The 25579-nt window shown below is 45.9% G+C and overlaps 1 protein-coding gene across 1 annotated transcript in view; it reads left to right on the top strand.

Annotated features, from left to right (window-relative positions):
* HEPHL1 (hephaestin like 1) overlaps positions 1-25579 on the top strand; it is an 84162-nt gene that overhangs the window by 48335 nt on the left and 10248 nt on the right. Inside the window, exons 8-16 of the mRNA XM_018556809.1 lie at positions 873-1004; positions 1815-2029; positions 3653-3803; positions 11966-12178; positions 14208-14427; positions 16736-16875; positions 18401-18529; positions 19871-19977; positions 22757-22979. Of these exons, the coding sequence (XP_018412311.1) occupies positions 873-1004; positions 1815-2029; positions 3653-3803; positions 11966-12178; positions 14208-14427; positions 16736-16875; positions 18401-18529; positions 19871-19977; positions 22757-22979 (1530 nt within the window). The remainder of the gene's footprint in view (positions 1-872; positions 1005-1814; positions 2030-3652; positions 3804-11965; positions 12179-14207; positions 14428-16735; positions 16876-18400; positions 18530-19870; positions 19978-22756; positions 22980-25579) is intronic.

Below are 25579 nucleotides of genomic sequence, written 5' to 3'. Positions count from 1 at the left end.
GGAAGGCACAAATAATAATATGACATTGTCAGAAGTTGTAACCCTTTCCCACTTGACTAGAATTGTGGTTTTGCACCTGTTGTCCTGACAGAAAGTGAGAAGCAAGGCCATCCCTATAATGATGGAGCCTGAGGTGGTTGCCTCAGGCCAGGAGGCATATTATTGGGTTACATGGGGGGAATGGCAGGTGCACTTGTCTGGCCAGAGTCCCAGGTTGCTAAGAGCTCTTAGCAACTTGTGGCACTCTGTCCGGCGTCCTGCCCAACTCACTGATGTTATTGTGTGCCATTAGGTGACTGGGATACTCTGGCTGGCATCCCATCCAGCTCATGGCAACCAGTGACGTCAGTGAGTTGAGCGAGATGCCAGACAGAGCTGGAACCAGTGCATCACCAACGCTGGAGGTACCATGCGGTAAGGTGCAATGCCAGTGATCTCCCTTCCTTCCCCCCGGGACAAAGACAATATTAAAAAAACATAGCCGAAGCTCTGCCTCTTCCCAACTCTATCCAAAATAAAATTGTGCTATAAGGTATCCATCCTCTCACTCCTCTTGGCCTGAATGCACAGCAAACCCATGAACCCAGTGGTGCCATTGAAGGCAGCCTGGGGTTTTCCACACATTGTTCTTATGGAGGCTTCTGGGGGCTTGACAGAACTGATAGGATTCTGTCAATAATGTTATTGATTAAGCTTACTAGTATTTTTGTTTTCTTCTAGGTTGCGATATTCCATTTCATAGCTGACCTTGTTTATAAAGTAGCCTGAGGGAAGCTTTATTTTAGACAACATGTGTTTCCACAGATATTTCCTTTAATTCTCAGATAAAAATAAATTGAAAATTGATTGTTTTCTTCACTTTGATTTTTTAGGCCCAGTGATTAAGGCTGAAGTAGGAGATACAATTGTTGTTGTGTTTAAGAATATGGCTGACAGGAACTACAGCATCATGGCTCATGGCCTGTCTTTTAATAAAGACTCAGAAGGTGCCCCATATGAGGATGGTAAGCTATTATATTAGGTTTTGTGAAAGATATTACAAAAAGAGAAAACTTGAATGGAATTATGACTCATGACTTATGGTTCTGGTGAGAGGATCAGAAGGAACCAACAAATATTCCACCAAAAAAACTGTAAATTACAGCAAAGCCTTCTTAAACCAGAAAAACAATGTTCTTCTTACCACCTTCAAAGAGCTAAACCACTGCTCTCTGCAGCTTGGAAGTCCATAAGAAATCTGAGGATTATCACCCACCAGTATTGATCCATGACTAAACTATACACTTTGACTTGAATCTTTAACGGACAGCTTCCTTTTACAATCCTAGTCCCACAGCTCTTCTGGCATCTGCTATCCTGCTGCTTTCCCTGTCGAGGTGTTAAAGATTCTCAGCAGACATTAATAGGAGAGCTCCATGAATTATCTATGGCAAGGACAGCCTATATTCTGAGATATAGCGCTAAGAAAACTGTGATTGGAGCAAAGAAGTTCTGTTAGATCAGTGCTTCTGTTCCATGTACTCGCTACTTTCTGTCCCTGCTATTTTCTGAATAAATTATTTGCTGCAAATGGCGGCTCCATAGACTTCCGTTGTGGCAACTAATTTCATTTATAAAATAGCAGGGACTGAAGCTGAAAGCACAGAGAATAGACACTTTGAGCTAATAGTACTGTTGTGTGTTCTGTGCAGTTTTCAGAGATGTCAGGAAGGTCTCTTGTGGTTTGCTTCTATAATTCATGGAACTCTTCTTTAACGTTATGACAACTATTAATGCCAAAAGCAAGGTCTTTATTTGAATGTTTTCTTTGGTAGGGGGCATTGAGAAGGGAGGATCACATGTTGGACCTGGAGAGAAATTCACATACACCTGGAAAGCACTAGAAGAAAATGGACCTACTACCACTGATCCAAACTGCCTGACTTACCTATACTACTCTGCGTTTGACCCAGCCAGGGACACTAATTCTGGACTGGTGGGACCTCTGCTGGTCTGCAAGAAGGGTGCTCTTCATCCGGACAACACACAGGTACTGGGGAAGAAGGTGCTTATAATTGTCTATGGTGTTAAAGCAAATTTTTAAAAAACCAGACAATTGTGCTTCTCTATCAGTCACTATAGAAGTGTATGAGTATGATTAATCTCAGCAATCAGCTATCATATGATGGTTTTTAGGCAAAGAGCTCAATATGAACATCACTCATGTGGCAGATTAGGACTAATAAGAAAGGGTAGTAAGCAAAGAAGCAAGAGATTGGCAAATCTCTTTTAGTCTACTGAACCCATTAGCTTTCTGTTCATAGAACATGAGGACTTCAGAAAACAAATGTGGCTGTAAATGTGGAGTGTGAAGGGCAAAGTATTGATAGCATGGTGTAGTTAAACATGTGAGAGGGACAAAAATCATTTTAGTGTGACATTTTAGTGTGGGGGTGTATAGTGTCTAATAAGCCATGGAGTAGGTAAAAGATGCAATTCTGGTGATGTTAACCCTTAGTAAGCAGTATACAGTATATGGCCAAAAGTTTGTAAACCTGACCTTCACCTATATGAGTTTATAGGATATCCAAGTCCAAAATCATGGGCATTAATATGGATTTGCTCCCCCTTGTGGCTTTAACTTTTCTGGGAAACCTTTCAACAAGATTTTAGAGTATGGCTGTGGGAATATGTGTCCATTCATCCAAACCCACATTTGTGAGGTCAGATACTGAAGTTAGGGGGAAAAGACCTGTTTCGCAACCAGCATTCCAATTCAATTCTAAGGTGTTTAGTAGGGTTGAGGTCAGAACTCTGCACAGGCCACTCGAGTTCCTTGACACCAAACTAATTAAACCATGGCTTTATTGAGTTGGCTTTGTGCACAGAGGCACAGTCATGCTGGAACAGAAAAGGGCCTTCACCAGACTCATCAAAAGCATGGCTTTATTAAGCTGGCTTTGTGCGCAGATCCACAGTCATGCTGGAACAGAAAAGGGTCTTCACCAAACTGTTACCACAAGGTTGCAAGCAAACATCTAAAATGTCTCTGTATGTTATACCATTAACAGTGGCCCTCACTGGAAAAATCTGAACTGAAAAATTGGAGGGGGGTGCACATACTTTTGGTCATATAGTGTAGGTGTGATGATCAGGTGTCTACAAACTTTTGCCCATATAGAGTATTTTTACTACACAACCCTCCTAAAGATAAGTATGCATTAGAGCACGAGCCACTACACATTTTCTTGCCCTCCTTAGCAATTTGATAAAGACAGAGATGCCGAGCTTTACATTGTATGGCCTTTTTAGAACCAAGCAGAACCTCTTGGTAGCCGAAAGCCTCTGCACAGCTGCACATGTGCAGGCATTGGCCATAGATAGTGATTTTTGTCCAGTTTACAAGGAGAAAAGTAGTCCATTAGCTAATGTATGTGGCCAGCATGAAATTACTGTTCAGCCCTGTGCAGGCCAGGTAGTGGGAAGCTCCTGAACTATGCATCAGAAGTTTGTCTTCATAAATTTTGTGAAGTAGGGGAAGGTTCAAATGTAGCTTTGTACTTTCAAAGTGCACTTATCCTTCAAAGTCTGGATTATGTAAACAAGTAGGTAAACATACCTGTTTATACATGCAATCTATACCTGTCAATTACACATGACTTCTCTCTTCAAGGTGCAGATAGATAAAGAGTTTTATTTGCTGTTCACAATCTTTGATGAGAACCTGAGTTGGTATTTGGAAGAAAACCTCGCCATGGTTTCTTTAGACCCGGCCACCATTGACAGAGAAGATGAAGAGTTTCAGGAGTCAAACCAAATGCACGGTAACACACTTGAAGGGGGGTTGGTTGCAAACCAGAATTTTTTTTTTTTTCCAGACAGTGTGTGCACAGAGAAAAGCCAGCAGCATGGGCACCAGTCTCTATTTTGCAAATCCTAACCATGAAACAGCAATGTAAGGGATGGGGGGAGGGAGCTTTCCTGCTGACCACCAGTCTACTACACTGCCTGCCAATGTAAGGGGGTGCTATACTGACCACCAATGTAAGGGGGTGCTACATGGACCACCAATGTAAGGGGGTGCTACATGGACCACCAATGTAAGGGGGTACTACACTGCCCACCAATATTATTGTTATTATAATAACAGTTTCGCAGCACTTAACAAAATGATGATATAAGGAGGCACCACACGGCCTCCAGTACTATCCCCAGTGTAAGAAGTTACTTCTACAGTTCTTCTACAATGGCCACCAATATAAGGGGGCCCTTCTACTACTTACTACCAATGTAAGGGGATTCTTCTCAGCCCACAAATGTAAGGGGGCCCATCTCCTACTGAGCACCAATGTAAGGGGATTTTACACTGCCCACAAATGTAAGGGGGCCGTTCTCCTACTGAGGACCAATGTAAGGGGATTCTGCACTGCCCACAGATACAAGAGGGCCCTTCTCCTACTAATTACCTATGTAAGGGGATTCTACACTGCCCACAAATTTAAGGGGGCCTTCTCCTACTGAGTGCCAATGTAAGGGGATTCTACACTGCCCACAAATTTAAGGGGGCCTTCTCCTATTGAGTGCCAATGTTAGGGGATTCTACACTGCCCACAAATGTAAGGGGGACCTTCTCTTACTAATTACCTATGTAAGGGGATTCTACACTGCCCACAAATGTAAGGGGGCCCTTCTCCTACTGAGTACCAACGTAAGGGGATTCTACACTGCTCACAAATGTAAGGGAGCCCTTCTCCTACTGAGTACTAATGTAAGAGAGTTCTAGATTGCCCACCAGGCATCCATGAACTCTTTTTTTTCTCTGGCTGCCCTTGTAGTGGCTCAGATCCCCTGGAAAACTATGAACAAAGGGCTCTCAAGGTACTCATGGCCACCTCTGAGAGCAACCTATGCCTGGCCTGAGTAGCATTGCCGTGATCTCTCCCCACATACACTCCTTTAACCACTTCAAGACCAGGTGTCTAGACTCCCTTCCTGGCCAGGCCATTTTTCAGTATTCAGCGCTGTGGTACTTTGACTGACGTTTATTCCGTCATGCAACGCTGTACTGAAATGAATTTTATACAATTTTTTGGGGACAGATAGAGCTTTCTTTTGGTGGTATTTAAACACCAATGCGGGTTTTTTTTTTAACATTATGTTAGGAAACATTTATTATTACACAGTTTATTGGTAAAATATAAAAGATCGGGTCACGTCAGGTAAATAGACACCAAACACGTCAAGCTTTAAAATTGCGCGCACCCGTGAAATCGCAGAAAACTACCATACCCAAAATTGGCCATAGACGACACTTTAAAAGCTTTTACCGCTCATTAGTTTAGTGTTATCAGTGATTGATGGCCCTAGAATTATTGCTCTCACTCCGACGTTCGCGGCGATATGTAACATGTGCGGCGTAATTTGCACGTATGCGCCCCCGACGCATGTTTGCATGCGTGTATGTATGGGTGGGGACTTTTAAATATTTTTTTGTTTTTTTATTCTTTTTTATGTGTAACTTTACATTTTGGGGGGGAACGGGAATTTTTTTTTTTTCACACTAAACTTTATTGCTAACACATACTAATTAAACTCCCCTATGTGATAGCAAAATATGTGACAGGTCCTCTTTATGGAGACATCAGGGGTCTCCAAGACCCCTAATGTCACCTAGGTCCCCCAAAAGAAGCTGATGGAACACAGAGTCCTCAATCTCTTTTTCTGTGTCCTCTGTTATCAATGAACAGGAATCCTCCTATGAGTGTTCCTGTTCATTGATAACATGAGTACATTGTTTGTTTACTATAACCACAATTATGAATGAATGGGGGTGATGTAAAGGTGATGTAGATCACTCCCATTCATTCATAATTGAGGATATAGTTAACATACCATATCCTCAATTATGTACACACACTCAGTGATCACTGATCGCTAAGTGTGTGTACCTTGCTTTTCTCTCTGACACGCTGTCACAGGAGGCTGATCGAGCGGTTTAGAGAGGAAAGCCCAGCCTCCTGTGACATCGCTGTCTCCGCCCCCACACCAGTCTGCCGGACTGTGATAGGCGGCTGAGCGGTGTGGGAGGAGAGACGCCGGCCGCTCACAGCGCTCTCGTCCTGCAGCGCTCGGCTGGCTGTCACTTTCTTTTCTCCCCGCTGGAACACAAAGCAGTGCCCAGCGGGGAGGAAAGAAACCAGGGATGCGCCGATGTATCGGCCGAAACATGGCTCTTTCGGCATTATTCCAAAAGTGCCATTTTCGGCCGTTATGTTTCGGCGGCCGATATATCGGTGCATCCCTACTTATTATATACAATATAATGCAAGCTTCAGTCTTTCTGGTTGCTGATGACGGCACATCAACCAACAGCATACCAACAGATAGCAGAGAGGAGGTTAGTCGAGGTGTAGCCCAGAGCCAATGGAGAGGTATTGCCCAGAGTCCTACATCCTAAAGGCATGTGTGTAGTCCTATAATGTTAGTGGTACTCCTGCACTCCTTTGCTTCTCCCCATAAGGGAAGCTGACAGATATCCACAGTGACTACATGGTGGCAGGCCTGGTCCTGTGCCTTCCCATGGACCAGCCTTCAGCTACATAATAATTATTGTGCACTCCCCTGTGCTGCCAACTGCTATCCTGGGCGGCTCGCCCGCTGAAAACAATATATTTGGCTCTCCCAGAACTCCCTAAGGGCAAAGCTACCTCTAACGCTACAGTGACTCCCTCAGTCACTATTACCTATGGGGACATCTAGTGGCAGATTGGCAAACTGTAATCCTCAATCATGCCCACTACCCTACACTCCTTCCTAGGAAAATACAGTACATCCTCGTACTGAGAAACACCTCAAACATAGAAGCCTAACTCCAAAGGCTAAAAATGAAAACGGGCAGGACCCCAAAAACACACAAAAGCACTAGGCACTACAAAGGGGCATGGCCCCCGACTCTTGCATGGGCACAACAAAAACTGGCCCCCCCATAGGCTAGGCCCTCCCTGGACCATAGAGCTCCCTCATGGCAGAGCTACCTCTAACTATACAGTGACTCCCTCAGTCACTCACTATTAACTATGGGGACATCTAGTGGCAGATTGGCAAACTGCAATCCTCAATCCAGCCCACTACCCTACAAACCTATGTAAGGGGACCCATCTCCTACTAATTATCAATGTAAGGGCATTCTACACTGCCCACAGATATAAGGGGGGCCTTCTCCTACTAACTACCAATGTGAGGGGATTCTACACGGCCCACAAATGTAAGGGGCCCTTCTCTTACTAACTATGTAAGGGGATTCTACACTGTCGAGAAGGAACCTGCATAAATCTATAACCAGCCTTTTAGGCAGGGCGCACATTGGGAAGGCTTACAACAATACAAAACACAAAAAAAACCCAGCTCACCTGCCAGCTAGCCTGCAACCAAACAAATTGCCCTGTCAACAGTATGCGTTAAAATCAGAGGTTTTAGTTGCACAAACATTTGGCCACAAATATGTAGAAGCCACACCGCCACGCCAAGGCACCTCTGCAAGGTGTGGTCCTAACTCTATGTATGCGAGTCTCCAAGTGTGAGCATATTAATGCAGTCGATAAATTGCATGCAGGTCGACTGCATTAATATGCTCACACTTGTAGACTCGTATACATAGAGTTAGGACCACACTTTGCAGAGGTGCCTTAGCGCGGCGGTGTGGCTTCTACATATTTTTGGCCAAATGTTTGTGCAACTAAAACCTTTGATTTTAACGCATACTGTTGACAGGGCAATTTGTTTGGTTGAAGGCTAGCTGGCAGGTGAAGCTGGGGATTTTTTTGTGTTTTGTAATGATTCTACACTGTCCACTGATGTAAGGGGGCCTTTCTCCTACTAACTACCGATGTAATGATTGTATAACATTCCCCGCCAATGTAAAGTTTTACTACACTAAACAACACCAATGTAAGGGGACAGTTACACTGACCAAGCTTTAATGGGGGCATTGACAGTCTTCATTGTGCTCTGGAATCTCCCCCAGCACTAGCACACCCATAGTGAAAGCTAAGAACCTCAAGGACAGCCATTCTACTTTTGTTACCGAAGTAAGTATTCATATGTACCTATAGAGAGTCAATTGGATATTGTTCCCTGTGTGTCATGCTGCCGTGTCTGTCCCATATCTCTCATTACTAGAATTTTGTTACCTGCTAAACATGAATATTTTCCTGTTTTGTCTTGCTATGGCCTTACTGCATGACCTGCTACAGACTAGCCCAGCTGGTACTGTTTGCACTGCCACCCCCCATGAATTTTACATGTGTATATAAGGGAATTTGATTGCAGTGTACAGCAGTCCTCATGCAGATGGACCGAAAGCACTTCAATTTTAGATCCATACTTTTTTTTTTATGCCTCTGAATGCAGCTTTATATGTGGCCATGCATTTAGATTCATAATCTAGAGCAGCACCCGAGGATCTAAAAAAATCCCTCAAAAATAAAAAGCGTGTGTTCAGATAGAGGAGCATACTGACATAAATACATGTACGCTAGTGTAAAATGCAATGCCTGTAAAATTGTATATATTGTGATGTTGGGGAGCTCACAGAGCACTCACACAGCGTATTTCCATGAACGAAAAGTCTTTATTGGTATTTCAACAGCAGATACTCAAGGAAGCTCAACATACAATAGCTGGTCTTCAGCAGAATATATACTGTATATTGGCTCACCAATCACAGAGTTGTTCCATACACTCACGATGTCCTAGTCTTTTAATAGTTTCTCTTGCAGCACTGCTGCTCCGGCCTCAATCTTCAGGGCCACTGTCTGGTTCCCCCAGACAACTTCAATCACGTGCCAATCCTCACTTCACAAACCTGCAGCACCCTGCTGCACTGACTCCTGCGTGGAGTTCTCCTGTCTCCCAGGTGGGGCCCTGAACACATCCCAGCACACTCTTCATGAGGGATGTGCACAGGTGCACAATCAGGTGCTGGTCACTACTAACCCATGGACCCAGGACTGGAGATTTCGTCCCACCCAGAGCTCTAAGAAATCTCCTGGCTCCAGAATCCCAACTGTGATCCAGAAAACCCGTAAAGGACTGAAAAGGCAGTTCTCTCCTGGTATAAGTCATTTCTTCCTGGAGCCACTCAGCCCCTCTGGCTGAGAACCCTGGGTGACTTTGAGGCCACCCAACACCGTGGTATTGCCACGCAATGCCACAATATGTACATTTATTTTATTGGCTACACTAAGTTAATATTGTAGTCACTGGAATGAGTTTACATTTTTACACACTGTACACACATAACTGCAAGTATTTACAATGCCATTACATGCATTTTTCACGCTGAATCTTTCTGCCAGATTTTGCCAGCAACATTCAGGGTTAAAATGAGTATTTAATTAGGCCAGTGCCCCTGTGCATGAGAAATTAGAAACCCCATTTAAAACATTGAACTACATCAAAAAATTATTTGGGTTTTATTCTTTTTTAAGAATTGAGATAAAAATTATTTTGAGTATCTTTTTCTTGGTACATGCTATGTACTGAGAATATGTGATTACATCCGTGGATACCAATTTCTTTTTCATCTTCGGGAAATCCTCTAATTCTCTATGGTGGAATTGTATCACCCTCTGTTGTAAATTTTCTGCACTACAACAAACTAAAGTGTATCTAAACCCATTTAATATATTGCAGCTTGCCAATTCTTAGATGTGCTGGCTGCATTCATTCTTTTTTTTAAGACTTTTTCCCCCTTTATTTTCACCTGGTTATCCGGTCAGTAATGCCATATTTTTAATGTCCTTTACCAGGTCAACAAAAGTGTCAGCTAGAAGGTTGGGCCAAACCATTTAACACTGACAGGGGTGCCTACAATGATCAGCTTTTATTCATTATTTAAAACTAGGGATGCACCGATACCGAAACTAGTATCAGTGCCGATACCGAGTATTTTGGTGAGTGCTCGTACTCGCTTAAATGCTTCTATACCCTCACCCGATACCGAAATCGGTGCCATAGGGGAACATTGAGCCAGCTTTCCGGGCAATCAGGAAGCCGGGAGGCGAGTAATGACCCGGCTTCCTGATTAGCCGGGACGCCGACTCCATGCTGATTGGCTGGGAAGCTGGCTTCCCGGCCAATCGGCATCGAGCAGACCGAACAGCCTGCTTCTTGCTGATTGGCTGGGAAGTGGGCTTTTCAGTCAATCAACATGGAGTCTGCTTCCCCAGCAAATCAGGGAGGTAGGTAGGTCATTACTTCCCGCCTGGCTCCCTGATTGGCCAGGAAGCCGCCTCGATGCTGATTGGCTGGGAAGCCAGTTACCCAGCCAATCACAATCGAGCCGGCCACACAACATGGAGCCGGCTTCCTGGGTATCAGGAAGTTGGGCGGCATGTCCTTGCTTGCCGCCCAGCTTCCTGATTGCCCGGCAAGCCGGCTTCATGTCAGCAGAAGCACCGGTATCGGCAAGTACCGAAACCAGAATATCGGTACTCGTACTTGATACTGAAAAACCGGTATCAGTACATCACTATTTAAAACCTTTATTCTGAAAAGAAAAAAAAAAACGTTTGCTATAATTGCTAAACAAGTGTTAGATGGAATTGAGGTTTACTTAGCGAGTCAAGTCCATCTGAATGTTCTAGTCCATCTAACACCACCCTCCCCACCAGGTGACAATGTGACAATGCTGCTCTCCAAGGGTGGCCACATTGCTCCGTCATAGAGTGTCAAAACTAATGCAGCCACCACATCTAAGGATTGGTAAGCTGTAATATATTATTTGCAGCCAATGCCAGGATTTGTTGTATATTCTAAAAATTTAGCAACAAATCGCAAGGGTTCATCTTCCTCCCTACTTTCTGTAACTTTCCTACTTAAACCTAGTTCCCTGTTTTGTGTGACTCTTATTATTTCTGTTTTTGGATACACTTTAAGTCTTATTGTTATAAATAGCTAAAACCTATTTAAAGGAATCTTGTATTGAGTGGGATACAGAGGCTTCCATCTTGCTTTTGAAAATTTTGGTTGTTGCTGAAAGGCTGATCACATCTTCTACCTGTGCTCAGTGCTGATCAGAGACACTGAATAAAATGTCAAACATGTGAGGCCAAGATTACATGCATGTGTGGTGCTTGTGTTAGCAGGCAAATGTAGCTTGCTTGCATTTGAGATGATCATTCAGAATCCATTGACATGTGCTAATAACTTGCTGTTGACCTGCACTTGACTACCTTCCAAGCTTCCTCAATCTGTTTCAATCTGCTTTTGCATTCCCGCTCACTCAGGCCCGGTGCGGTCCTGCACAATGCAGGCAGCGATTGATTTCAATGAGGTGACATCCGCGTGGCAATCGCAGAAAAAAGGTACATGTACCCTTTTTTTGGCGATACACTGTTTTAGCCACGATGGTGGCGGGAAGCCGCATGATCCGCCCGGCGCGACTGGGGTGCCATTAGAAAATAATGGCACCCACTGGGTGATCGGTTCACACCTTGGCGACTACTGACCGCGCAGCAATCCGTGCCGAATAGTGCATGATTGCCGCGCGGTGAGGTGTCGCCAAGGTGTGAAGCGGCCCTTATATGGGGGAGATGTCGTTTTTAAACAAAATCCCATTGATGAAGGTCCTTACCCACCTCCAGCAGTCTAACAATGTTAGCCATCAGTCCTGGGCTCGAACAATAGACAAGTCAGCCTCCATGGGCCATTACATCCTGACACTGGGCTGACCTCTGCTCTGACAGGGAGAGAATACAACTAAATAACAGCACACGCATGCCTCCCTGATAGAAAGTTTAAATATCATAACAATTATGGATTGGGGATTCAGATTCTTACAAAGGGCCATTCTTGCTTCTTTTTAACACAACATAAAGGAAGAAGGGTGAGCAAAGGGAAAGTCAAAGGGTCACTAATAAAAAAGTAATTGTAAGTGAGACTGAAAGGCTGAAGTTCATGACGGTGATGTGTTTTCTCTCTGCAGCGATCAATGGCTACATGTATGGAAACCTGCCTGGCCTCGTCATGTGTCAGAGGGACAATGTGTCATGGCATCTGCTTGGCATGGGCACAGAGCTGGATATTCATGGCGTCCACTTCCATGGGAACATACTCGACTTTGCTGGAATGAGGAGGGACATCGTCAACATGTTCCCACACACGACGATGACTGTGACCATGCATGCCTATAACTTAGGTGACTCATGTCAATTACTTTTTGCGCAAGATGCAAAACCGTTTCACGCACCAGAAAGTTTTCTCCATTAAAAATAATTGTGGAAAATGGAGGAGTCTCTGGAAGAGAACGTGATATCAGCAGTGCGGTGACATCCACATAGTGTAGTGTACAGAACGGGCAGGAGGAGGGTAGTGTGTAGAGCTGCAAGCTCTAAGGCCGTTTTCACACCTGAGCGTTCCGTGGACGCACTAAACGCGCACAAAAATGCGCACTTTGGTGAGCGTTGATGGTAACACGGCAAAACATGAAACACGTTTGCGTTGCCATTAATTTCTAATGGCACCTAAAACATGGCCAGGAAATGGCGCCTGTTCCCTCCACGTTTGCGTGCAAAAACGCAGAACACGTGTCACAAAATTTGCTACATGAGCTTTTTTGCCACATTTGTCGCACGCTCAGGACTGCGTTGAACTCAATGGGGACTGGTGGCAAATGCAGCTCATGAACACGCACGATTGCATGCAAACGTGATGCGTGTTCCCGGAATGCTATGATGTCAATGCAGTGGCATCACAAGGGGGATGCGGCGCGCACCCGGGTGACACCATTGGAGGGGTGACACCAAAATGACTGACAGTCATTTTGGTATCACCCCTCTAAAAAGTCGGGCACTTGGTCATGGGCCGAGAGCCCGACAGTGTCAGGAGAGAGGAGGGGACCCGGCGGCATACCTCATCACGCTGGGTGAACGTCCCCTCCTCTCTCTGCCGGTGTCCTATCAAAGATTGTGACTGGGTTGGAATGTGTGACCAGTCATGTGGTCACACATTTTAACATAATCACACCCACTTTTTCGGCGGTGAAATATGTGACCGGCAAAAGGTGAAGAATTCCAACGCTTTCTCCGGTCACATATTCAACCGCCGAAAAAGTGAGCATGATTACGTTAAAATGTGTGATCACGTGACTGGTCACACATTCTGGTAATTCTGAGCCTGATGAAGGGGACCCTCTGAGGCCCCGAAAGCGCTTGCATTTGAATGGCAATGTGCTAATAAATGGACTATTGCTTGATTATCCTTTGGAATGCTGGTGACATTATTTTCTATCTGATCTTTTCACGGTGCCATCGGTGGCCACTACAAGCACCCACCCGGCCATACGGGTCTTTTTGATACTTCGGTAAGGAGTGCAGCGAGATCTTTTGATTTCTGGTCACACATTCTAACGCAGTCACAATCTTTGATAGGACACCGTCGTCCATCACCAAGACGGCCGCGGGCAGGCGTCAATTAGATGACCGCACATGCTGGATGGCCCTATTAAAGCTATGAGTTCCCGGACTCGTACAGGGCTTTGCATTTTTGGTCTAGCTGAATTACATCGGCCACAAGTACCAGGAATTGTCTTCGGTGCTCAACGGAGCAGTAGGGGAGTAAAGTAAACGTGAATATGTGCTGCTGTGTGACACCCGGCCTCGGGACGCCCCTGTGTGAATGTGACCTAAAGAGTACTCAGCACTGCAGTTTTGGGTACATTACTTTACAAACGTTTGGCAGGTAACACAGATATGTGCTTCATGTTTGCATTTAGTTTTCTTCCCGCAGTTGTCCCTTTAAAGCTGAACTCCGTCTACAAAAAATGTCAAAAACAAAAGCAGTGGAAAGCTGGGCTGGCAAAGAACTTGTTGCCAGGAGGAGAGAGTAAAGAAGAATTAATTGATCTATTGCTGCTCCATTGCAGGCTGGGGGCAGGGAGGTGACCTAACTAGCTTGGTTAACTGCAGCAGGAACAAGTCAGGTCTCCATGCTGTCTGGCAGTGCTGTGTAAATTTCAGGACTGGATGGACAGAAATACAAACCCTAAAATATATGTATTTATCTATGTTTTTAGCCGTTTGGCTGGAGTTAATTTAACATGTATTATACAAGCCATAACAATGATATTAACAACGATGGCCCCTTGCAGACTTATTCTACGCAGGTCGGCACTATTTCCCATTGAGTTCAATGTGCCTGTTGTGAGCTCTCCTGTGTTCCTCTTCTAGGTCAGTTCGAAGTGAGTTGTCAGACGTTGGATCATCACAAGGGTGGTATGAAACACACATATGTGGTGCAGGCATGTGACAATTCCACGAATCACGATGACATCCAGTATGGCACCATGAGGACGTACTTCATTGCTGCGGAGGAGGTGGAGTGGGACTACAGTCCGGACAGGGCCTGGGAACTTGAGAAACATAACTTCACAGCACATCTGCATGAGAGGTATGAGATGCAAAGGGCTAGACGTGTGATATATAGAAATGATCCTATATGGGGGGTTAGTAGCAGCTCTGCTCCAGACCCGTCTGCTTATAAGAAGAACTCCGGGCAGAAATATTATTAATCCCTGCAGTGGGGCTACACCAACATTGCAAGGGTTAACTGTTCATTTTTTTGCCTGGGGTAAAAAAAAAGGTTATACTCGCCTGATCCTCAGAGCCGGCAACCAGTGACGTCAGTGAGCTGGTCAGAATGCTGGCCAGAGTGTCACGGGTTGCTTAAAGCTCTTAGAAACCTGGGATGTTCTGGCCCGGAAAGTGATGCCCCATTTCACCCAATGCAAGGCCGCCTGAGGCATAGGGCCGGATTCCCAGAAAGGCCACCGAGGCCCGGCCTCAGGGTGGCACTAAGCAGAGGGGCGGCACAGGTTTGAATCACCCGACACCCCGAGCATAGAGTTCCGGGCGCCGAGTGGTAATTTACTTTCTACATTTAGCCCTGCTTTGCACAAGCAGAGCTAAATGTAGAATAGGAGAAATTACTTGTTTCTTTACAAGTGTTCTCGACGATGTCGCCGAGAACACTTGTAATCAGAGTGCCGGTCCTTCCTCCCCCTGCCGCCCCCTCCCTCCCCTGCACTTACCTCTCTCAATGCTGCGCCCTCCCGGCTCCGTCCTCGCCGCCGCCTTCAGAATGGAGAGCTGTAATGTGATAAAAAAGAAAAACAAAAGGAGAGAAACAAAAAAAAACCATAAAAAAATTAAAACCAACCCTGCAGCCCCCGCATTCCCTCGGCCTCGGGGTGGCAGGGAGGGTAAATCCGCTCCTGCTGAGGCAATCGCCTCATTACAGGGACAGCCCTGGATGTAGCTCCCATACATGTGCAGTTGAGTTACTTCACCCTGGCATAGAAACATGCCGACAATGATAAGGAGTTGCACATGTGCAGTCCATTGTACACAGAGAAAACATTCTAACAAGGAGAGACGTCCGTGACACAAGACTCTAAAGCTGACATTACACCATACAATATCATTGGAAAGAAAATCATTCTCAGAACATTCATTTGATTTTCGAGTAGTTGATGGGGTCAAATCGATGAACATTTTCACCTCCAGTGACAAAGGAAACCAAAGGAGCAGGATGGAAAATCTTTCTGAAATCTAACAGTGAATGTTTTTCATTCGAGATCCTCCAATCATTTCCAAAATCAAATGTTAACATCGCACGAAATTTAGAATGACATTCGCCATGTCTTTGATGGCAGTATCGAATGTTCTGACCAGATTTTCTGTATGACCATTCATACAAAAATCTACCAGTGTATGGTCAGCTTTACACCATCCCTTGTCATAAACAGCCAGCCTATCAGAACTTTTTTACCAAGCATTGGCAGTTGCACATCAAGCAAAGTTTTGTTTTATCAAATGCAACCAGGCTGAGCAATTCTTCCTAGGTAGGACTGTAACATCTTGTGTCATGATTCGGTCCTGGGCAGCCTCTGTGCCGCCCCAACGGGGCATAGAATATGAGATGCATAGCCTCAGTTAATATTAGCATTGTTTTAGATAGAGTTATTATAGTGTGTTTTTGCCTAACTATTTTCCCCATAGCAAATCCATGTCTTATCCTATGCTGCCATCTAGTGGCCTTTGTGATATCACACATGTCTTTTCTGTATTTCTGTTCCCCATGTGACGACATATTTCCAGTCTATGTATGCCCCTCCCTTCTTCCTGTGTGCAGTACTTCCTGTGTCATGGCCACAGTTAAGAGCCACATGTAACAAGGACACACATGTAATCTGCACAGTACGTAGGAAAGGCATCATTTTCTGACCGCACAATACTATAACCGTTCAACTGCTGTTCCTATCATCTGCTGTAATCCTGATGTTAAGAATAAACACCTCTTTTGAATGAATCGGTATTGACGAGTTCAGCTATCTGACGAGGATTGTCCGCAGTGAGTATATCTGCTTATACAGGCCAGGCATAGAGGTCTCAGCAAGGGATATATTTCGCTATCACAACGATCGGAGTCAGAATAGCCTCTATCCTTACTGGTTTATTTTAGTCTTCTGCACAGCTTACTAGCACACACAAGGGTGGCTCCATAGTACCCTGCAAAGGAAAGGAGTCACCCTAAAACAGGATATCAGAGCCAGTGCTCAGGGGACCAGCTGATTCTGCAGGAAGCTGAAACCTTTAAACAACAAAAAAATAGCATCCATTGTAAGTGATTTAAACAGCATTTGGAATTGCGTGAAAACCTTTTGACTTTAATATCACTTTAAATGTCTATTTTGCAGCCCTGGACATGTTTTTGTGAGTTCTGATAATGACCGCATAGGATCGAAATACAAAAAAGTGGTTTACAGGGAATATACAGACGGACGGTTCACAGAGCTGAAGGAAAGAAGCCAGGAGGAGGAGCATCTGGAAATACTCGGTAAGATGTCATTGGCTCGGGGCAATTTTAAACCATGGTTGACTAGCGGGTTCATTCTGTAAGGTGAAACATGCCAGAGATATGTGTGGAATGTACACACATAGCAAACAATCATAATATAGCGTGTTACTGATTTCACAATGATAAAATTAACTATGATTGGTTGATTTGGGTTTATGAATGTCGTCATCATTGCTCTTTGTACTTACTTATTGAACAAGCTGGAATAGCCACTATCTGGGCAGCTCACAGCAGCCAATCAAATCATTCCTTCATTTTGTAACCTACACCTTTAGGGCCCAGTCACACCATAAAGAGTGTGTTCCAAAGTGTTCGGCCTCTTAAAAGCACTGGAACGCAACTCGGCCGGCTCACTTTATTTTGGGGTGGGAGGGGGTGTGGTGGTGCATTGAAGTCAATGGCAACGCAGCCACGACCCACTATGCCCGCAGTGCGATCGCCGGCACCCGAACGCATTAGTGCCTGCGTTCTGGTCCAGTGCGATCTGCAAAAAGTAGTGCATGCAGCATTTTTTGCAGACTGCACTGGACCGGAAAGCAGGCACTAATAAGCCACGCAGTCGGGTGCCGGCGATCTCACTGCGGGCGGTGGGCGTGGCTGCGCTGCCATTGATTTCAAAGCACCGCCACGCACCCTCCCGCCCCAAAACAAAGTGGGCTGGTTGGGTTGCGTTCTAGTGAGCTCCAGAGGCCGAACACTTTGGAACGCACTCTTTATGGTGTGACTGGGCCCTGAACCTGGTTGTGCAAAAATGTATTGCAGTCCACTAGATTGCACTGCTCTAGTTACTCATCAGAAATAATAATATAATAGGGTGGCTTGCTGGAAAAGAGACCCATTAGAGAGGACATTTACCATGGAAGCTGTGCCCGCAAGCGGCAGGCAGAGCGCAAAGGATTAGTCACCTGTATTGCCTGTAGGCTCCCTGCAGCTGATTGTTTCCCCATTAGTAACTTACCATTCCTTGTTCTGCACTGTGCCTCTGTGATGAGATGGCCATCTAATGGAGGAGGTGGAGGAATTACAGATCTACATAATGATTGAATCAGAAGTTGGGTGATCCTTGCATTGCAGGTCCTCAGGTACAGCGTCCTCTCCAGCAAGAGAACAATGATCCGTACGATAGTGACATCACCAAATCTCTCTCCATATCTCCTGAGACTAGCAGTCAGAGGCAGCAATGCCAATCAGCTGCAGTCACTCTTCGGGTATTCTGGCTGCTGCGGGTGCCAGCTGTCAGAACACAATAACTGGGGAGGGGGGAGTTGAGTGACTTCTGCTTTTCACCCCCTATATGGCATGTATGTGTGTATGTACATGTAGGGCCAGCTTTATGGCAAGGAAAGTAGGCGGAAATGTTATATATGCAATAAGGAATTCCTCTGAACTGCCCCAAAGATAACGTGTAGTAGATCTGATTGTATGTAGTGATTTTAAGATCATCGTTTTATAAACAGTAACCTCCTGAAAACTGACCGTTATGTATTTCCTGTGTATCATTTAGGTCCGTTCATTCGAGCAGAGGTTGGAGACAGTATATTGGTTGTGTTTAAAAATAAAGCCACGCGCCCATATTCCATTTACGCACATGGTGTGCAGATAGTCAATATTGCCGTTGAAGCTACTCAGCCAGGTGAGTAAAATAGTGAATCCTTTCTGTTACCCAGTGGCATCACTAGGGGGGTTCGACCCACATCCGGGTGACACCATTGGAAGGATGACACCAAAATGACTGTCAGTCATTTTGGTGTCACACCCTCTGAGAAGTCGGGCACTCGGTCATGGACCGAGAGCCCGACAGTTGCGCGAGAGAGGAGTGGACCAAGTGGCATACCTTAGCCCACGGGGTAAATGTCCCCTCCTCTCTCTGCCGGCGTCCATCACCAAGATGACTGCTGGCAGGTAACAGCGCGTTACGTCATCACGCACATGAGTGATGGCGTTACACATGCGTGATGACATCATGCGCAGGTGCAGTGACGTCACGGCGGGGTGTCACCCGGTACCCGTTCCGGGTGACACCCTGCCCCGGGATGCCCCTGCTGTTACCCAGTCAGATCATGTTCAAATTTGCATTTAAAACACTGGGGACCTGCTACTAATACTGCTGAATGAATTTCAATGTGATATTAGATACAGTTAGGCTTTAGATTTGTATAGGAATGAAGCAGAAGCAGGGAGATCCTTACACTGCAGGTTCTCAGACACAGCTTTCACTCCGGTAAGGAGAACAAAAAGCAGTACAGTAGGGACATCACCAGATCATAATCCATATGTGTTGAGACCACCAGTGCCTTAGATGACCTCACACTGCGGATATATAGCACTATGTAACTATGTAAGAGGGCCTAGGCACACTTACATATCAGGAAGTGCTGTAAGCACCAACACCAATCAACATCGGATCTCAGGCTAGCCGTACAGAACTCGTTATTTTTCATTCAGCCAACGGGCTAAATGTGAGAAAACCAACTGATTTCCCTAAACATCGTGGATGGAGGAATCTGCTGCCCGCAAGCTGAACGAAAAAAATAGAACAGATTCCTCCATCAATGTTTACGAGCGTTACGAGCTGGAAACCCCCGCTGTCTGTCGGCAGCCGCTGTCAGAATACCCAAACAGACTGGTTGTCTGCCAGCTTTGTACGTTCGAAGATTTTCCAAGCGGCTCTTTCGGTCAGCTGATTGAGGATTGCTGGCCGAAAGGGTGCCAACAGCGGCACCGACTGTGCGCGTTTCATATAGTGCATGGCCAGCTTTACTGTATAACTGCAGTAGAGAAAGGTTTAGAAACCAGCCTGACCTTTCTGTCTGGTAAGGCTGCTTGGATCACAAGATTGGCTGAACAGAGTTAAAGCCTCTGGCAGGTAAACCTGTTCTTGCATATGCATTTCAACTGTGTGATCTTTTTGATCTGGAGTTCATCTTTTGTTTTGAGATGTCATTGTACTTATTTTACGTACCTGCATTTTCAGGGGGGACAAACACTTACCAGTGGAATGTTCCAGAACACTCAGGACCAGGAACGAATGACCCCGATTGTTTAACATGGGCCTATTATTCCATGGCAGACTTTATGAAGGTAATGTACGGAAGAACTCTGATTACTTGTAGATGTTGCATGACCTAACAATTCATGACAGCCAACCTCATAAAACGATAATAATATGAATATACCTTAAAGAGAACTCCAGGCAATCGATAAATGAACCCCTGTAATGGGGCTAACCCAGCACTGCAAGGGTTAAGTGCTCGTTCTGGTCTAGGGGCTCAGATAAAGATATTACACTCACCTGATCCTCGGTCACATGGTGGTGATCACTCACCTCTCTTCCCCTTGGCTTTGCCGGTGAAATGTCCCTCAGTGTCCTGCAGCTGCATTAGACATGATGACATCACTGGTCCTTATTTTGCTGGTGCCTGGGGGAGAAGAGGCTGCAGGGACCTGTCCACCAGCCAGGTGGGGATGAGGGTCAGGTGTTCTGTGCAATATTGTGTACCAAATGCACAGATCCCGCACAATGCTGTGAATGAGCCCTTAAAGTGACATTAAAGGATAATTTTTTTCCCCTCCCCCCAATGTTAATGTTAGCACTTAACTTAAATGATGTCTCTTAATCCGATCTTCTTCTTCTTTCCCCGTGTTTTCATCTGTTCCTCCAGCGCTGCGATGGCTCTCTGATCCAGCGCTGACTCCTCTCTGCTTGCAGGCACTTCTGATCCCACGGTGTCTGCATGCGGGTGCACGCGCCCATAGACTTACCTTGCGTCTCTGCTCGTCTCCCGGCCGAGAATCCGAACTGCGCATGCGCCCACCCCAAGATGCTTTGCGGTTTCGTTTTCTCGGACGGGGTCAGTTTAGACTGCTGTTAAAGCAGGTTTTTTTTTGTTTTTTTTTACTTTTTGCCTATATCTCCTGCTTGATAGCAGGAGATAAGGGCAAAACAACGGAGGCTTTAGAATCCCTTTAAGCTGGCCACACACAGCTCAGATTTCAGGAGCAGCAATGGGTCAAAATTCAAGCCAGGAGTGGCCCTGCCAGCACCACCTGGCTTGATAAACGTCTGAGGGAGGTAAAAGACCTATAGCATAGAAAAATAAGTTCTCCTGTCCTGCCACATAGAGCTGTGCTGTGTGGCAAAGCTGTGAACTGGATGGACAGAAATACAACTCTGATAGTAGGTAAGCAGCTCCCATATATGTATTTTATCTGTGTATTTATCTCTTTGCCTGGAGTTCTGCTTTAAATCACCACAAGCAATTCAACCTACAACACATTTACATACATTTTAATTGGTTTCCCATGCAGTTTAGCTACATGTGTTTGTCATTAAAGGCAGTTTGGCTCCTTAGATGTGTTTTCATCTCCCACACTACATTTGTAAGATGCCGCATAATGACATTTGTCTGTGTCTTGGATGTGTTTACAGACCATATGGTGTGTATTTACCGTTCAGTAGATGTGATCACATGCAATGACTGCACTGAAAGCGGAGCCGTGAAATTGGATTTTTTCTGCGGTATCATTTATTTGAGTTTTACAATTCTAATACATTGATGTATAAACAACTGTTCAGAAACCAAAGCAGTATGTATGCCTCCTTAGCCCTCATTCACACTGCTAAGAGCCGGCCCGTACAGATCCGTGCAGCTTGCATGGCCGAATCGGTTTAAAGTTCTTGCATATATCTACTGCTTGGTAGCCGTAGATAGTAGGGTTTAATAACACTTTAAAGCAGCTCCCAGCAGGCAGACACTCAGCACTCTTTCCCATAGTGGTTAATATGTGGGTGTGAGCGGTCTAACCAGGGATACAGGCGGTCTCACCAGGGCTGCGGGAGGTCTCACCAGGGTTGCGGGAGGTCTCACCAGGGCTGCGGGAGGTCTCACCAGGGCTGCGGGAGGGCTCACCAGGCATACAGGCGGTCTCACCAGGGCTCTGCAGGGTCTCGGGTGACAGATTGCAGGGTTAGGGCTGCTGGTCCTCCCTTTCCCCCTCTGCCTGACACTGCTCCTAGACTCCTCCCCCTCGTTCCCGGGGGCCCTCAGGTGCAAAGCTGGTCCTGGCAGTGCCTGCAGAGCGGCGGGAGGAGAGAGGGAGGGAGCCGGGGTTCTGTCGGGACTTAGAAGGAACACCGGCGAGCAGGTAAATCCCCCCGCCACCCATCCTGATGCTGTCGCTGTGGGGCTGCTGCACATGCTCCCCTCCCCCCCAGCTTCGGCACTGGCGCCGATGACCCCGCCCACTCACTGGTCCGTCAGAGCAGGCTGATGCATAGCGTCGGGCAGACTAGTGCCCGAGGCTATGTATCGGGCATAGCGGGCCAGGCCGTACACAATCAGGATGATTGTGTGCGGGCCCGATCCTTCCTGTCTGGGCCCCCCCCCAACAGTCGGAACACCAGGGCCCAGTCGCGATCGCGACCGTTGCGACCCTGGTAGTTCCGCCAGTGGGTGCTGCGTGTGATTATACGCAGTAGCCGGTTCATACGTATGGGAGTACGCGGCCGTACGCTCACCCGAGCTGCACATCCGTGCGGGTCCGGGTGTCTGTGCTTAGATACAGACAGGATCCATCCTGGCAGCGTACAAGTACGGACACCCGCACAGATGTGCAGCTCGGGTGAGCGTACTGCCCGTATGGGGATTACGTAAGTCAATCTGATTTACTCCTGCCCCTAAGTAAAAACAAGCACTTAACCCTTGCAGTGTGGGAATAGCCCCACTGCACAGGGAGTTTTTTGTTTGCCTAGAGATGGGCTTTAAATATGACAATTTCCTTTGAATGAATTATTTCATCTGATATGTTTATACAAGATAATTCCATTGACACTTTGAATGTTTGTGTCTTCTCCATGCAGGATCTGTACAGTGGCCTGGTGGGACCATTGGTAACTTGCAGGAAGGGAGTATTAGACAGCAAAGGCCGGAGGAGGGATGTTGCTCGGGAATTCGCTCTTCTCTTCTTAGTGTTTGATGAGAACTTTTCCTGGTACCTAGATGACAACATTGAAAGCTATATTCATAAAGACCCCAGTGATGTCAATATCACAGAGGAATTTGAAGAGAGTAATAAAATGCATGGTAGGTTATGACTCCGCAGTTTTATGCTTGTTTATTAGATAAAAGATTAGGAGCCCTTTTAACACATATTACACCTTTTAATTTTTTCCTGGCAATCAAAAACATTTGCAGATAGGAGGGTTCACATTTGTGTAGGAATCATGCCAGTTAAAATTTTCTTCTACTTCCCGCTAAATGCTCATGGTGCCTTCATGGCAGCATAAATATGGTTGGTGCTCCACCCTATATACAGTATATGTTGCCATGGATAGACATCAGGAAAATGGAGAAGTATGGACTAGTGAGGATACCATTTTCATGTTTTCCAGGTGCCTTCATGGCAGCATATATATAGTCGGGGGCTGAGCACCAACCATACTGTATGTATGTGTCAGGCAGCCTGCATTGCTGGCTGCTGCCCTGGCTGGCGAAGGTTAATCAGCCTGTATCTTGCTGGCTGCAGCACTAGTCTAGTTAGTTGTGGCTTAATTAATCCACCACACACCTCCTGCTCTGGGATTGGCCTTGCTGCTGGTGGCGCCCTATTTAAGCATCATCAGCTTGTTCCCCAGTGCTTGTGATAGTTCTTGCTATACAAGCTGTGTGCGGTCCTTGCAAATCCTGTGTCTGGAAATCTTGTTGGTCTTCGGTTCTGACCTTGGCCTGTCCCTGGATTACGCTTTGCTTTCTGCCAGCCCTGACCTCAGCTTGTGCCCGGATTGCCCTTGCCAGCCTTTGACTCCAGCTCGTCCCTGATTACTCTCTGGTAGTGTCTTTCTGCTTTGGTCTGTATCTCGGTTTAGTACCTCTGGCCAGCCTGTGGCTTCACCTGATCAGAACATATAGTTCAAGTCCTGGGGGCATCCAAGTACCGGTACGCGTGCTTGCCTTATGGAAACGGCGGCTGCTATAGGTGAAACAACTCGTCACTATTTGTTCTGACAGCGTGCGTCCACAGCTGGTCCTGACATTATCACAAGCCTATAAAAAGAAGAGACCGGTACTACTACTGGTCTATGATGGGTGCCCCGCAAGCACGTATGTTTGCAGAAGAATTATGTAAGCTGACGCGTCAAGTTCAGGATCTGTCCTTGCACATCTCTCAGCAATCCAGGGTTTCTTCTGACCTGCAGGAACCTGAACCCAAGGGCCATCTACCCAATCGTTTGTCTGGGGACCGTCACTCTTTTTCCAATTTTGTCAATAGTTGCAAATTATATTTTCAACTTAGGCCACGTTCTTCTGGTTCAGAGGCTCAGCGCGTTCGCATTATTATTTCTTTGTTACAGGGGGATCCCCAGTCCTGGGCCTTTAGCTTGTCTGCTGATGACCCAGCTCTGTTCTCTGTTTTGCTTTCTTTTCTGCCCATGGTCTCTTGTATGATGATCCTGACCGCACCCACACAGCAGAGACCAATCTCAAAGCCCTTCGTCAAGGGAAACGCATGGCAGAACAGTACTGCTCTGAATTCCCCCGTTGGGCTCCTAATTCTGCATGGAATGACCCAGCCTTGAGGAGTCGGTTTAGATTGGGCTTAGCAGATTCCATAAAAAACTCTCTGGTGCATTATCCTGAGCCTAAGACATTGGAAGAAGCCATGCACCTGGCTATTAGGATTGATAGGCGTTTATGAGAAAGGCATTCTGAGAAGTCTACATCCATGCTTCCTAGTTATTTCTCATAATCGCCTTCTCAGGAGGTTCTTGTACCCTCTGCTGCCTCTGAGATTGAACCCATGCAAATTGGAGCCACTTGTCTATCAGTTGAGGAGAAAACCAGTCGAAGGACAATGGGCCTCTGCCTATATTGTGGTACTCGGGGGCACTTTGCTTCTAAATGCCCTAAAAAAGCAGGAAGCAGGAACGGGTTGTATGGGGGACAGATTAGTCTCAGAAATGCTTGTTAGGTGAGCAGCTTCTTTATCTTGCGGACCGGGGTGTCCGACTAAAGTGTAAAAACAGAAAAAAGACAACGAAAGAAGCGCTGCGACCGAATCAAAAAAATGAATATTAGAATGAATGCTTAAATGAATAATTAGATGATAGCTGTGGATGGATGGGAGAAAATAATTGGGGTGGAGGGGACGGTTAAGGGATTAGTCGTGGTGTACAGTAGTGCCTTCCGGGATGTTGTGGGGTGGTCCGAGTGAACTGAGAAAATACACGAAATGGGTGGATGAAACTTGAGCAATGCGTAAGACCAATTATGATCATGTAGAGACTCACATTGAGGTAGAGAGTGGCGTGATGTCATCGGCGAGGGGTGTTGTCAGTCCGTTCCAGTGCTGATGGGGAAATGGACTGGTGCCTCAGTGAAATGTATGAAACTGATGGCCTGTTGACAGAAGTTGATTAGGAAGGAGTACACTTGATGTCCGTGGAGCTGACAAAGTGCTGGAGGTTGAGGGGCTGATAGTTGTTTGTTATTTTCTCCCATCCAGCCACAGCTATCATCTAATTACCGTATATACTCGAGTATAAGCCGTCCCGAATATAAGCCGAGGTACCTAATTTTAGCAAAAAAAACTGGGAAAAAGTATTGACCCGAATATAAGCCGAGGGTGGGAAATGAGGAAGCTACTGGTAGATAGATACCAATAAAATTACATTAATATTTATTTA

The sequence above is a fragment of the Nanorana parkeri genome, unplaced genomic scaffold (genome assembly GCF_000935625.1).
Source record: "Nanorana parkeri isolate BGI_ZX_2015 unplaced genomic scaffold, ASM93562v1 scaffold254, whole genome shotgun sequence".
Taxonomy (NCBI): Eukaryota; Metazoa; Chordata; class Amphibia; order Anura; family Dicroglossidae; genus Nanorana; species Nanorana parkeri.
The sequence above is the reverse complement of the archived record's forward strand: the minus strand, read 5'-3'. Positions and strand labels throughout refer to the sequence as shown.